Here is a 12,826-nt window from a genome sequence, read left to right as displayed (position 1 = left end):
AATGCCAATTTTCTTTCTAACTTATTTTGTGCATCACTCTGTTTTGAATTTGATGCTAATTTGCAATGCATGAGGGTCATCCTTTTCTGTTAAATGGCTGCATAAAGCAAGCATTTGTTGACTCTCATGTTGATAAGAGTATTAAAGGTCCCATGTTTTGCTATTCCTTTCACTATTTGGGCTATTTTTTTATTCATTGTTTTGTATTTCTAATCAAGTTCTCTAAAGCAGCATTTTTCCACTTCAAGATTTCAAGCTGTTTTGGGCTGGGCTCCGCCCATACTCGCAAAGCGTTTTGAGTGACAGTCACCCACAGTCTGCACTGGCAGACAGAGAGAGACATAGAGAGATAGAGGGGGAGACTAATTAATTTCGCTGCGGGGGGGCATAATCCCACAGGACAATGCATTGGTAACTTGTTTCAAATAACAATATGTACCCTGTGAATATTATTGCACGGATCGGAATACGCGTGGGAGTGTGCGTGTGCGCTATGATATTTTGCAACAGGTTGATGTGACGCGAGTGCCGACAGAGAGAGAGCAGAGAACGAGTGAGCGAGAGAGAGGGAGAGAGAGACAGACAGACAGAGAGGGAGGAGCGATGCTCAGAGAGCGCGCGTGTGTACGCAGTCGGGAGTGTGTGTAAAATGCTCCGTATCCCTCTATCTCTCTCTTTCTCCCTCGCTCGTTCTCTGCTCTCTCTGTTACGACCCAAGGGCCGGTCCTGCTGACCGGCAGGAAAATAACATTGGACATTGCTCTCCTCCTGACATTGGTCTCCTACCCTCTAGTGGCCAGACTAACCTGTTGGTACAGGTGGCCATTCTACTGTGGTTCCAAGTTATAGATATAGTGTCTAATTGTTTATTGTCTTGGGCCACCCCTGTCTATGTGTGATGTTACTCCCCTGTTGTGTTGTTGTGTGTCATTGCCGTAGTGTCTAGTTGTTGTTTAGTTTGTCATTGCCTTACTGTCATTGTGTATGTTGTGATTCTGTGTTGGCCAGGTGTTGTTGATTGTCAATTAGTGTGGGTATTTAGGTGTCTGTCTGTCCTCCCTTCCTTGTGGCGACATTCCTCCAGTATCCTGTGTGTTCCCTGTGTCGTGCCTGCCTTCCCCGTTGATGTCTAGTGAGTCCTGTATACTTCTGTCGTTTTCTTGTTTTCCGTCGTTGTGTTATTAGTAGTGTTGTTTTGTATTTACATTTGGATAAGAAGTAAACACCCTTCTTCAAGCATCGCTCCTCGTCTTTGCCTACATTCCTTCTCCCTTGTCTGCTAACTGTGTTCTCAACTTCAATAGCACACCAAGCGTTACACTCTCTCTGTCGGCACCCGCGCCATGTCAACCCGTTTGAGGAAGTGTCAGTATTTCCACTCACTCTGTTGTTGAGCGAATTGTTGATTGTGGGCGGTGACTACAACCAGGGGCTGAGATATGCAGATCAGTGCCTTATTCACGTCAGCAAAACAGTCAAATCAGAATGGCTTAGTTCAGTAGGGGAGGATCTCGTGACATCGAGACTGGACTGATGAGCCAAAATGGGAATTAGAGACACAGACCCCCTTGATACAACCCCACATTGCTAGAAATCAATGCTAAACACTGGAAAAGGCCATTTATAACTTAAGACATGGGACCTTTAAAACTTGAAAAATAACAGTTTACGGTAGATTTAGAACAGATACAAAATATGCGATTAATTTGCGCCGGCAGGGAGTCGAATGTGAATGTCCACACGGAATTCACGGAAACTGTTTAATTACTGTATGCCCCACACATGAACAGTTGGTCCCAATCAGGGTCACTACTGTATTCCAGGCAGGCTAAATAGCCTGCATATTCATCATCACAATCAACAATTACAATATAGGCGTCAAATGGGGCTGTACCGGTGCCAATACCAGCCCAAACCCTTGTTTATAAATATTCTCTGTTTGGATGAATGTTTTTTCCAGGTAACTGGGGGTAAAGTCACTATTATTAATTTAATAAATCAATAAAAAATAAACTACAACCTATAAAGCAAAACTACAATGAGAAATAAGCCATTCGTCATACAAAGAATAAGCCATTCATCATGCTCAATAAATATGAAGGAACTTGGCCTAATCCAAGGAAGAAACTTGGCCATTAACAAAAGCAGAGATACCAAAAACCTGATCAAACCGTTACCAAAAACAGGAAATGGACTACAATAAAGGAATAAAAACAAGCTACAGTGTGCTCTGATGTCTATTCATATATAATTACATATTTACAGATGTGTAAAATACGTTATGTTACCCTATTGTGTGCATACTGACCAAGTGCATTATGTCAATTCACATACAGCTATTCGCAGAGCCGGAAATGTGCAATATAATGTATAAGGCTACCTAATATAACTTAACCTCTTAAATTATTATTATTAAGTTAAATCAGGGAAATACACTTCCTGACCTGAATGTCAAACGGAGCACAGATGATTGGACAATGTGCCGCTGGGCTGTCTAGCAGGGGCGTCGTTTTGGTATGGCAAGGTATTTTTTTTCTATTTTTTTTTTTACAATTACATTTTTTTATGTTGATTTAGAATTCGAATGTCAACATTGTGAACGAAGCTTCGAACTATTCGGTACAGCCCTAGCATGTTTTGATATTGTCAATTATCTCACTTTTACTAGGTGACTTTTACTGTGACTAACTGAAATATGCCACACAAAAAAAGAAAAATGGACATACAGACGTTTTTTAATCAAAGGGCAGCAGAGACAAGTGATACAGGGACACAGGTAAGGTCTCAATGGCTTAGTGATTATAACAGTGCAGTTCAGCATTCAGTAACCCATACTTTTTGTGAACGTGTTTTTGATACTACATTCTGTTGAACACACACCTCAAAACCGTAGGGGAAATTGGCTCAATTGCAAGAAAAATAATAGGCAGTTATGATATTAGATTCTGCATAATTCGTATGCAAAATATTGTGGTTCCCTGCTTTAGTCTGTTGACACATTTATACTAAAAATGTGTAGTCCTGTGTCATACCTAAATGTCATATAAGTGAATTGTATAGAAACAACTCACCAAAAGTGACTATTGCACAACTGATTTGACAAAAAAAATCCACTACCGCCCCCCCCCCCCCTCCTCGCCATACCTTGGCTTTTACTGAAATGACGCCACTGCTGTCTAGTAGTCCAGCTGTAACAGCTGTTTTCATGCTGTCAACATCATTCATTCCCGTTCATCATCGTGACATTCATTCTCCCCCTTTATTCATTCGCTCACATGGACGCTACTCACATACGCACCCATACATTTGTAATACTATTACAAAAACATAGCCTGGCTGTCTGACGTTATGTCAAATTATTTTTGAAGCGCATCACTGTCTCCTCTCCGTTGCCTTTTTCATTACCTTGCCTTTGAGGTCCAGCACGTACACCGCGCTAGCCGACATGTTGGACAAAAAAGGTTGTAATTTAAGGCTGTAACCTTGTTAATGTCTTTCTACAATGTTGCAATATCAACCTAACCTATATAATATAATGATAACGGCACGGTAGCATCCACTTGAGATGTTACTTGCTCGCATTGAACAGGTTTCGTGCCCACGTCACGAACAGGAAGTACGATCTGCAGACTAAATTCTTCACTTCCGGGACCGGGACGTTTAATTTAATTTAATATATTTAAACTATAAACTATTTAAATATTTTATTATATGTCTGTTATTTATTCTCCATTCGTCATCGTATACATTTTAATGAACCCCAAAAATAAATTATGGAACTGGAATGCGGGGAAACGTGTGCAAATGTTTCTTCAAGACATCAAACTTGAAATGGTAACAACAGATGAGGTACTCAAAAAAACTGAGCGCCCTCCAACCTAACAAGGCCACTGGCCATGACAACATCCCCTCCAAATTCCTCAGAGACTCAGCAGCCGCCATCACCCCAGTCATGATCACACACATAATAAACCTCTCCATAAAACAGGGACACGTCCCCAAGGACTTCAAAATTGTGACCCCCCCTGCACAAAAAGGGCAACAAATTAGACCCAGGCAACTACCGCCCTGTTTCTATTCTTACCTCCATCTTGAAGGTCATGGAAAAAATAGTCTACGAACAGGTCGAAAAGTACCTGGCGGGAAAAAAATCTAATCTACGAATTCCAATCTGGCTTCAGAACATCCCACTCCACTGACACATCCCAGTGAGCAAAAGCCGTCTTTTCAACCAAGCGTTTTTCATAGCTCTCGTATAACCGGGCCAAATCGTGTTTTTTTGGAGACGTATTTTAAACTATGTACTAAGTATATTATTTCAATGCATTCACATCTGAAAATATTATCAATATGGACAGAGGCATCCTGCAAACGCACCTACAAATATATGAGCACGATATTTTCGAAGATTTTATGTGACGTCTATCCTCGCTCGCATTTAGCCCAGGATAATCTTGTCTAAGCTTAGACGTATTTTAAACTATGCACTAAGTATATTATTTCAATGTATTAACATCTCCAAATATGAAGAATATGCACCACAGACGTCCTGCAAATGCGCCTACAAATATCTGAGCACGATATTTCCGAAGATTTGTGGTCTGCTGTGTTCATCACTAGCCTAACCTGCTGTTTGCCATTTGATCAGCAGGTGGCGGCGTGGCGCTGATAGTGCTGGGAAACCTGACTGATTGATTGATTGATTGATTGATTGATTGATTGATTGATTGATTGATTGATTGATTGATTGAAAAGTTTATTAACAGATTGCAGAATGGGTACAGTACAGTACAGCTCAATACATACAATTGTTAAGAGGATGCAGACCTGAGAAAGACTTTCGTCTTGTTTCCATCAGGGTCCCCCATTTTCAATTCATCATATGACACACATGACATACAGATAGACAGTACTGCTACATCTATACATTTATGACATACCAGATTTTCAAATACAGTACTGTTTGTGATACTAAAAAAAAACAGAAGAAGAGTATATACATTTGACATAGAAACTGTGCATTGGGGGAGGTTGGGTAGGTGGGGTGGGGCTGTGATCACAATCCTGCCTGATTAAATAACATGTCTGACCGTTCTTCTGACTGTGTGTGTGTGTGTGTGTGTGTGTGTGTGTGTGTGTGTGTGTGTGTGTGTGTGTGTGTGTGTGTGTGTGTGTGTGTGTGTGTGTGTGTGTGTGTGTGTGTGTGTGTGTGTGTGTGTGTGTGTGTGTGTGTGTGTGTGTGTGTGTGTGTGTGTGTGTGTGTGTGTGTGTGTTAGGTTGTGACCAGATACAAAAAGTCCAAAAGCAGGACAACAGTAAGATTTTGGTGGGACAAAGTGGGACAGATAGATAATGTAATTTTTTTTATTATAATAACTTGTCTTCACCGAATAGATAAAGGTTAAATCTAAATAAATACAAATTAAATACAGAATTATATCTCTCCACATTCATCTTGGCACTGGCAGCCGGCTTGTTACCACCTAACATCTGTTTTAAATATTCAAACTTTATCACTTGACAGGAATGTCTTGTGTTCGATATTTTTTTTTTGCTTCAAAAAGAGGGACATCCTCTCAATATGTGGGACGCGGTCTCAAATGGTGGGACAGTACAACCAAAAGGGGGACACCTGGTCACCCTAGTGTGTGTGTGTGTGTGTGTCTATCCATAGCTCTCATTTAGCCCAGGAGAATCTTGTCTAAGCTTAGACGTCTACCAAACTTTCACTTTTCACCCCATTTTAGACATTGTTTAAACGTCTAAGCTTAGACGTTCAAAACACGTCTAAGCTTAGACGTCTACCAAACTTTCACTTTTCACCCCACTTTAGACTGATTTTAGACGTCTATGTCATGACGTTGAAACAACGTCTAAGCTTAGATGTTCAAAACACGTCTAAGCTTAGACGTCTACCAAACTTTCACTTTTCACCCCACTTTAGACTGATCTTAGACGTCTATGTCATGACGTTGAAACAACGTCTAAGCTTAGACGTTCAAAACACGTCTAAGCTTAGACGTTCGAAACACGTCTAGAATAGACGTCTACCAAACTTTCACTTTTCACCCCATTCTAGACTGATTTTAAACGTCTAAGCTTAGACGTTCAAAACACGTCTAAGCTTAGACGTTCAAAACACGTCTAGAATAGACGTCTACCAAACTTTCACTTTTCACCCCATTCTAGACCGAATTTAGCCTAGCCTTGATTGACATTTTTTATTAACAGATTGCATAATGGGGACAGTACAGTACAGCTCAATACACACAATTGTTAACCCTTTCACTGCCACACTTAACCCTTTCACTGCGACAATACACAGTATGTTAACCCTTTCACTGCATATATGTAGTATCCTCAAGAATATGTGCATAATATGTGGAACGCCCTACCCACAGCTGTAAAGGAATGTGAATCACTACCCACTTTTAAAACCACTCTCAAGGAGCACCTACGGAAGACTGCAATTCGAAACTGGCCCCTGTGAATATCCTAACCCAACCCCCTCCAATGTACAGTAAATGTCCTAACCCAGTAATACACAAGACCCTCTTCTTGGACCTAGTAAGGTTTCGTCGATAATCCAATGTACAGTTACCCCCCCCCCCCCCGCGCCTACCCACCCCCCGCCCCACCCAACCACCTCCAATGTACAGTCCGCCTCCCCCACCCCACCTACCCAACCCCCCCCACCCCACCTCCTATACAATGTACAGTCTCTTCGTCAAATGTATATACTCTCTTCTTTTTTTTCTTTTTTTTTAACTCTTTTTGTATCACAAACAGTACTGTATTTGTAAATCTGGTATGTCATAAATCCAATCTCCCCCAATCCCATTCAGTTAGCTGCAGCTCAAATGTATCCCCTTGCCCCACTTTGCCTTTTATGTGTCTGTCTGTGTTTTGTGTATTTGTATGTTTGTTTTTGTTTTGCTGCCATTTTGGCCAGGTCTTGCTCGAAAATCTTTGATCTCAAGTGACTACCTGGTAAAATAAAGGTAAAATAAAAAAATGTATGTCATATTATGTTATGATGAATTGAAAATGGGGGACCCTGATGTAAACAAGATGAAAGTATTTCAGTGGTCTGCATCCCCTTAACAATTGTGTGTATTGAGTTGTACTGTGTACCCATTCTGCAATCTGTTAATAAACTTTTCAATCAATCAATCAATGAGTGGTGCTGAGAGGGGGTTGGCAACGCGGAAGTCTCGCGTAATCGCACGAGAGTTGCCCGTTTTAACACGGGTTGGAAACCCCGTTTCACCCTGTTCCCTTCGCGGAAGTTCACGCTGTCTACAAGCAAGGTAAATATCTGTCTCAGTGTCTCCGTTATTTTAATCAAATGTGGCCAAGTCCATTACTATTCCCTCTCGAAACGTAACCGGGTTGACTACTATATATCTAATGGCATGTGTAGTTGGTTCATACGAGTGTACGTGCTTGTATTTCTCTAAAAAATTGTTAGATCTTACATGTTGCACGCGCACTACGTGATTTCAGTGATGGCTGCCCCCATGCTACCGCGTTGAGGCCTGCTAGCTAGCTGCTCTTATGTAGAATAGTGTACAATTAGGAATACTGTCACTATTTTATTAAAATCTGCGCATTGTTGTGGCCATCATAGGCTGTATTATTTAGCCTCAGATTGTTTATGTTCATGGTATTAACCGCGCTAGTCTCAAAGCTAGGCTATCATGTTAGCATATGCTAACGTAAGCCCCAGTCTGACACTAGCTGTGTAACATTACTGTCGCATATCTCGCCGGTAGGAATAACTATAGATGTATATGGGAATAACGACCAAGTGGCTACGCAACCTAATAGGAGATCTTGTACCCCCAGTTATCTTATTTAGCCCATGTTTAGCTAACAACGTTAGTCCCTGGCTTTATAGACAGTCTCCCCTCCTAATGTACAGTCCCCTCCCCATCATATGTATATACTCTGTCAGGATCTAGGGGTAACAGTACTGTATATTTGAATACCGTTTGTCACAAATGTATCAGTACTAAATACCTATATGTCCCTATGCCATAAATGTCATGTATGTTGTGTATGTCATAAATGTCTATATGAATTGAAAATGGGGGACCCTGATGGAAACAAGACAAACGTCTTTTTCAGGTCTGCATCCCCTTAACAATTGTGTGTATTGAGCCGTACTGTATTGTACCCATTCTGCAATATGTTAAATAAAGTTTTCATTCATTCATTCATGAATGGGGAATATGTGTCTCTCACACCATGTCATTGATTGATTGAAAACGTTATTAACAGATTGCAGAATGGGTACAATACAGTACAGCTCAATACACACAATTGTTAAGGGGATGCAGACCAGAGAAAGACTTGCGTCTTGTTTACATCAGGGTCCCCCATTTTCAATGTCAGATATGGCAACTGCAGCTTAAATTATGCTGTGACCTGCTGCCAATATCCTGTGTAACTAAATCGAATATACTTGTATTGAGAAGACACTTGTACATTAGTCTAGAGGTCAAATACTTATGTTAATCCCTATTTAAAATGTAACGTTCTGTTGCATGTGTCCAGATGCCGGGCGTCAGTGAAAGATGTGAACCTACAGGAGTTTGTTCGTGCCCTGGCGGCCTTCCTGAAAAAGTGAGTTGACTTAATTAATTTTCTCCAATGGTGTGACGGTCACACTATTAAAATAATATAAAAAAAGTATATTCCACAGGGCCTCCTGTTATGATACATTTCTTCTGTCACCAGGTCAGGAAAGCTGAAGGTGCCAGACTGGGTGGACCATGGTCAAGCTGGCTAAACACAAGGAGCTGGCCCCTAATGATGAGAACTGGTTCTACACCAGAGCTGGTAAATTGTGACATCATCCCACCATCTCTTGTTTCCACTGCTGTTGGTATTAGTTGCGTTGATTAACGCAACTAGTGTTAGCTGTAACATTTGATGGCTGACGTAGCAGCTCTAATGTTTGCAGGGCTGTACACTGCAACGAGATGATCGCAAATTGCCTATTAATTTGGCCGTTGCGAGTGAAAAATAATATCTGGGAGCAACGTTGTGAGTAGTGATTTCAACCTTCATTCGCATTTCACTCCTAAATTAATCAATACAAATTGGATAAAAAAAAATTGTAAAACTTTAGCCTACAACCAAGGCTGTACAGTGCGACACAATGTTGTGGTGCTATGAAAATTGTCGTTGAGCTGAGCTCATCAAAATCAATGGAGGACTTTCAGGAAAGTAAAAAACGCATAGCGCTTGCCGATTGGTGCTAAGAACAGCAGGGCGGGTGCAAGCGATGTGACGTAATTGGCAGACTCGACTGTCAATCAAAATTATTCTGTTGCCGGCTGAATGATTGAATGAATGAAAGCGTTATTAACTATTGCAGAATGGGTACAATACAGTACAGCTCAATACAACAACAGTGGACTGGAGGATGAAGACTAGAAAAAGACTTTCGGCTTTTTTACATAAGGGTCTTCTATTTTCAATTCATCAAAACATTTAGAGACGTACAAATATACAATAGTTTCCTAAAAATGCTATTTATTGATTGATTTAAAAACTTTATTAACATATTGCAGAATTGGTACAGTACAGCTCAATACATACAATTGTTAAGGGCATGCAGACCAGAGAAAGACTTTCGTCTTGTTTACATCAGGGTCCCCCATAAACGCACCTGTGTATTGAAGCTTCTGTAGCATGTCACAGAAATATTCTGTACTTGTTTCAGATGTACCCCAGACAAGGCCCACTCCCAGGAGAGACAAATTTCCTCTGCCTGAAAAGACTAAGATTATAAATAGAATTTACCATATTATAAGTTATTGCTGGTGTAAACATTCTTACAGTTGGGTAAAAATGCCTAGACACTGGTGACCGTTGTTTCAACAACTAACAGTGATAAAATCTTAGCATGTAATTTGAGTTTATTCCTCTGTGAAGTATGGGAGAATACATTAAAACTCCTCAGTCACAAACGGGTTGAGTTGTTTTGCACAATATTTGCGGTTATTTGAAGTACGGAATGTTTTCACTACATTTAACTAATAATTGTCATTTATATCAGAGTTCCAGAGAAAAGTGATGGAGACCCTCCTGGAAATCAAGGATGATATCAAAAAACTCCACAAAGAAATTCATCCGGATGGGAGGGTCGACATACACCCCTGCCAGACAGAGGAGGCGTTGAACCTGCTTGAGGAGGACCTTGAAAGGGTGGACATCAGGACAAAAATGGTGACTTTTAAATCTTTTCCTAGGTTAGAGATTACTGACTCATATGTTCAAAGGATTTAAATTGTATTGTACATGATGTTACATTAATATACGTCATTTGGTTTTTTCTTATTTAGATATCCACATTGACGGGGATCGGGGGAAAGAGTGTCCGCGACTGCACTAACAAGATGATGGACAGGTATTTATATGCATGTACAAAGATGCAGGTTGAGGCAGGCAGGCATGCGTTCTCACTTTCTGTGTTTATGTTTGGAAAGACCAGATGAAGTCAGACGCGTATATTATATTGATAGTAAATGTACTGAGGATGGACAGATGATGTTGACATTTAAACAAAAAATACAATGCATAATAAATGTGTTCATGATCATCATCATGCAACAAAAAACAATGGGAGGAAGGGGTTTTATGAAACTGGTGATACACTTGTAGTCCTAGTACAGCTTTTCCCTTCAATTTGTATTTGTTTTGACTAGTCACTTGTTGAATTGCTTGAATTATTAATGTCATGACTTTCTCTTAGAGACTCATGACAAATGCAGTCATGTCCCGTTTTAATTTAAAAGGGGGTGGTCTACGAGACAAGAGGGCCTTTAAGGAGACTGCCCTCTACCGTGTATGTTGGAACGGATAACGGAATTTAAAAAATGTCTAGAGGCAGAGAGCAGAGGAGAGATAGGAGAGGTATTGTATTTCATGACTGTTGGGAACTAGGCTTAATGTAGCACCTACCGGTACTTCCACGGATGAAGCTAAGCTAGGCTAACGGTCCAGGTGTTCCCTAAGCCTAATGCAATGCATGCATGTCTAACTCCAGGGAAGATGTTTAATAAGCTAATTTCCCAAAATGTTGGGAGTGTTCCTTTAAGTTGCCTTAATGTTCAAAGGCTTAACCTGTTACAGTATATTTATGTAAATATATATATAAATGTGCGAATTGGCTATAATAAGGTAATTTATACGCCTCCTATTCTATAATAATATTTCTAATGGCATTGGTCCGGATGGGAGAATTCAGTACTGTATCTACAGAACCTTCGGTTTAATCATCTTCCCTTTATTAATTTCCTTAGATTTTTTTGTACACATGATCTCAAGAAGGTACTGAACGAGATCAGTGGCAGTTTTTAATGTTTGGTCATTATTAGCATGGTGTTATTCACTGTCAAAGATGCAAAGAAAAATCTTAATTCATATTCTCCTTTCTTCACAATTTAAGCAAGCCTAGTAATAGACACAATATTTCTGACACTGTGATTACGTTCCCTGAGGTCCATAGATGTCCCTAGATACCAAGAATATGCAAATGTCCTTGTAGAAGTGGAGCAATATTTTATTTACCTAGTTGCCTTAATGTTCAAAGGCTTAACCTGTTACAGTATATTTATGTAGCTAATATATGTAAATATATATATATATAAATGTGCGAATTGGCTATAATAAGGTAATTTATACGCCTCCTATTCTATAATATTTCTAATGGCATTGGTCCGGATGGGAGAATTCAGTACTGTATCTACAGAACCTTCGGTTTAATTATATTCCCTTTATTAATTTCCTTAGACTTTTTTGTACACATGATCTCAAGAAGGTACTGAACGAGATCAGTGGCAGTTTTTAATGTTTGGTCATTATTAGCATGGTGTTATTCACTGTCAAAGATGCAAAGAAAAATCTTAATTCATATTCTCATTTCTTCACAATTTAAGCAAGCCTAGTAATAGACACAATATTTCCGGGGGTCATCCCTACTGCTGTAACCTACTAATGCTTACCACTTGTATCTATTGCTATGTCCGCCCATCACAATCACGTGAGTTGTATTAACGCCTGTCCCGTCTCCCTGTCTCCCTGTCAGTGGCTGTCCAGGAGTGTTGGACGTCCCGTGCTGAAGACCGGGAGGATGCGACCCCCTCTGCGCCTCTCCGGCTGTCTCGAAGTGCCGAAGACTGGGAGGATGCAACCCTCTCTGCGCCGCCCCTTAGCTCAAATAGATCCGCTATCAGCTCTATCTTTAATCTTCAAAATGTTCAGTTGCTATGTATGTGTGTTGGGCCAGCCTTTAGTATTTTAAAATAAAAAGAAATTATAAAAACGGCTAACTTTTGACTATTCCATGTTATTGATGTGTTAATGTTTAAACAATGCATTTTCAACGCTCATGCTTTAATGTAAAGTTTGGTAGACGTCTATGTCATGACGTTGAAACAACGTCTAAACATAGACGTTCAAAAAACGTCTAAGCTTAGACGTTAAAAACACGTCTGGAATAGACGTCTACCAAACTTTCACTTTTCACCCCATTCTAGACTGATTTTAGACGTCTATGTCATGACGTTGAAACAACGTCTAAACATAGACGTTCAAAACACGTCTAAGCTTAGACGTTAAAAACACGTCTGGAATAGACGTCTACCAAACTTTCACTTTTCACCCCATTCTAGACTGATTTTAGACGTCTATGTCATGACGTTGAAACAACGTCTAAACATAGACGTTCAAAAAACGTCTAAGCTTAGACGTTAAAAACACGTCTGGAATAGACGTCTACCAAACTTTCACTTTTCACCCCATTCTAGACTGA

General features: G+C 40.1%; 2 protein-coding genes across 3 annotated transcripts in view; one reads left to right on the top strand and one right to left on the bottom strand.

Annotated features, from left to right (window-relative positions):
• Positions 1–3,447, bottom strand: part of LOC311225852 (AP-1 complex subunit mu-1-like) — a gene marked incomplete at both ends in the record, with an annotated part of 31,248 nt that extends 27,801 nt beyond the window's left edge. The window contains one exon of the mRNA XM_084311244.1: positions 3,406–3,447. Within this exon, the coding sequence (XP_084167370.1) occupies positions 3,406–3,447 (42 nt within the window). The remainder of the gene's footprint in view (positions 1–3,405) is intronic.
• A 3,751-nt stretch (positions 3,448–7,198) lies between these two features.
• Positions 7,199–12,335, top strand: LOC311224705 (uncharacterized protein). 2 transcript variants are annotated; one of them, XM_084309794.1, is made up of 6 exons: positions 7,199–7,310; positions 8,560–8,628; positions 8,743–8,844; positions 10,070–10,239; positions 10,356–10,420; positions 12,101–12,335. In XM_084309794.1, exons 3-6 carry the CDS (start codon positions 8,778–8,780, stop codon positions 12,132–12,134), a joined length of 336 nt encoding a protein of 111 aa, XP_084165920.1. In that variant the 5' UTR covers positions 7,199–7,310; positions 8,560–8,628; positions 8,743–8,777; the 3' UTR covers positions 12,135–12,335. The 2 variants fall into 2 exon arrangements, with proteins under 2 accessions (XP_084165920.1, XP_084165921.1); XM_084309795.1 differs by lacking the exon at positions 7,199–7,310 and adding an exon at positions 7,338–7,438.
• The last annotated feature ends 491 nt before the right edge of the window (positions 12,336–12,826 follow it).

Source organism: Notolepis coatsorum (assembly GCF_963971535.1).
Source record: "Notolepis coatsorum genome assembly, chromosome: 3".
In the NCBI taxonomy this organism is placed as follows: Eukaryota; Metazoa; Chordata; class Actinopteri; order Aulopiformes; family Paralepididae; genus Notolepis; species Notolepis coatsorum.
This window is presented reverse-complemented; position numbering and strand designations above follow the sequence as displayed.

Excerpts from the sequence above, each read along its gene's own strand:
- LOC311224705 (XM_084309794.1), top strand. The coding sequence starts at position 8,778 with ATGGTCAAGCTGGCTAAACACAAGGAGCTGGCCCCTAATGATGAGAAC. Across the intron at positions 10,240-10,355 it reads TGGACATCAGGACAAAAATG|ATATCCACATTGACGGGGAT; the intron begins GTGACTTTTAAA and ends TTTCTTATTTAG. Across the intron at positions 10,421-12,100 it reads ACTAACAAGATGATGGACAG|TGGCTGTCCAGGAGTGTTGG; the intron begins GTATTTATATGC and ends TCTCCCTGTCAG.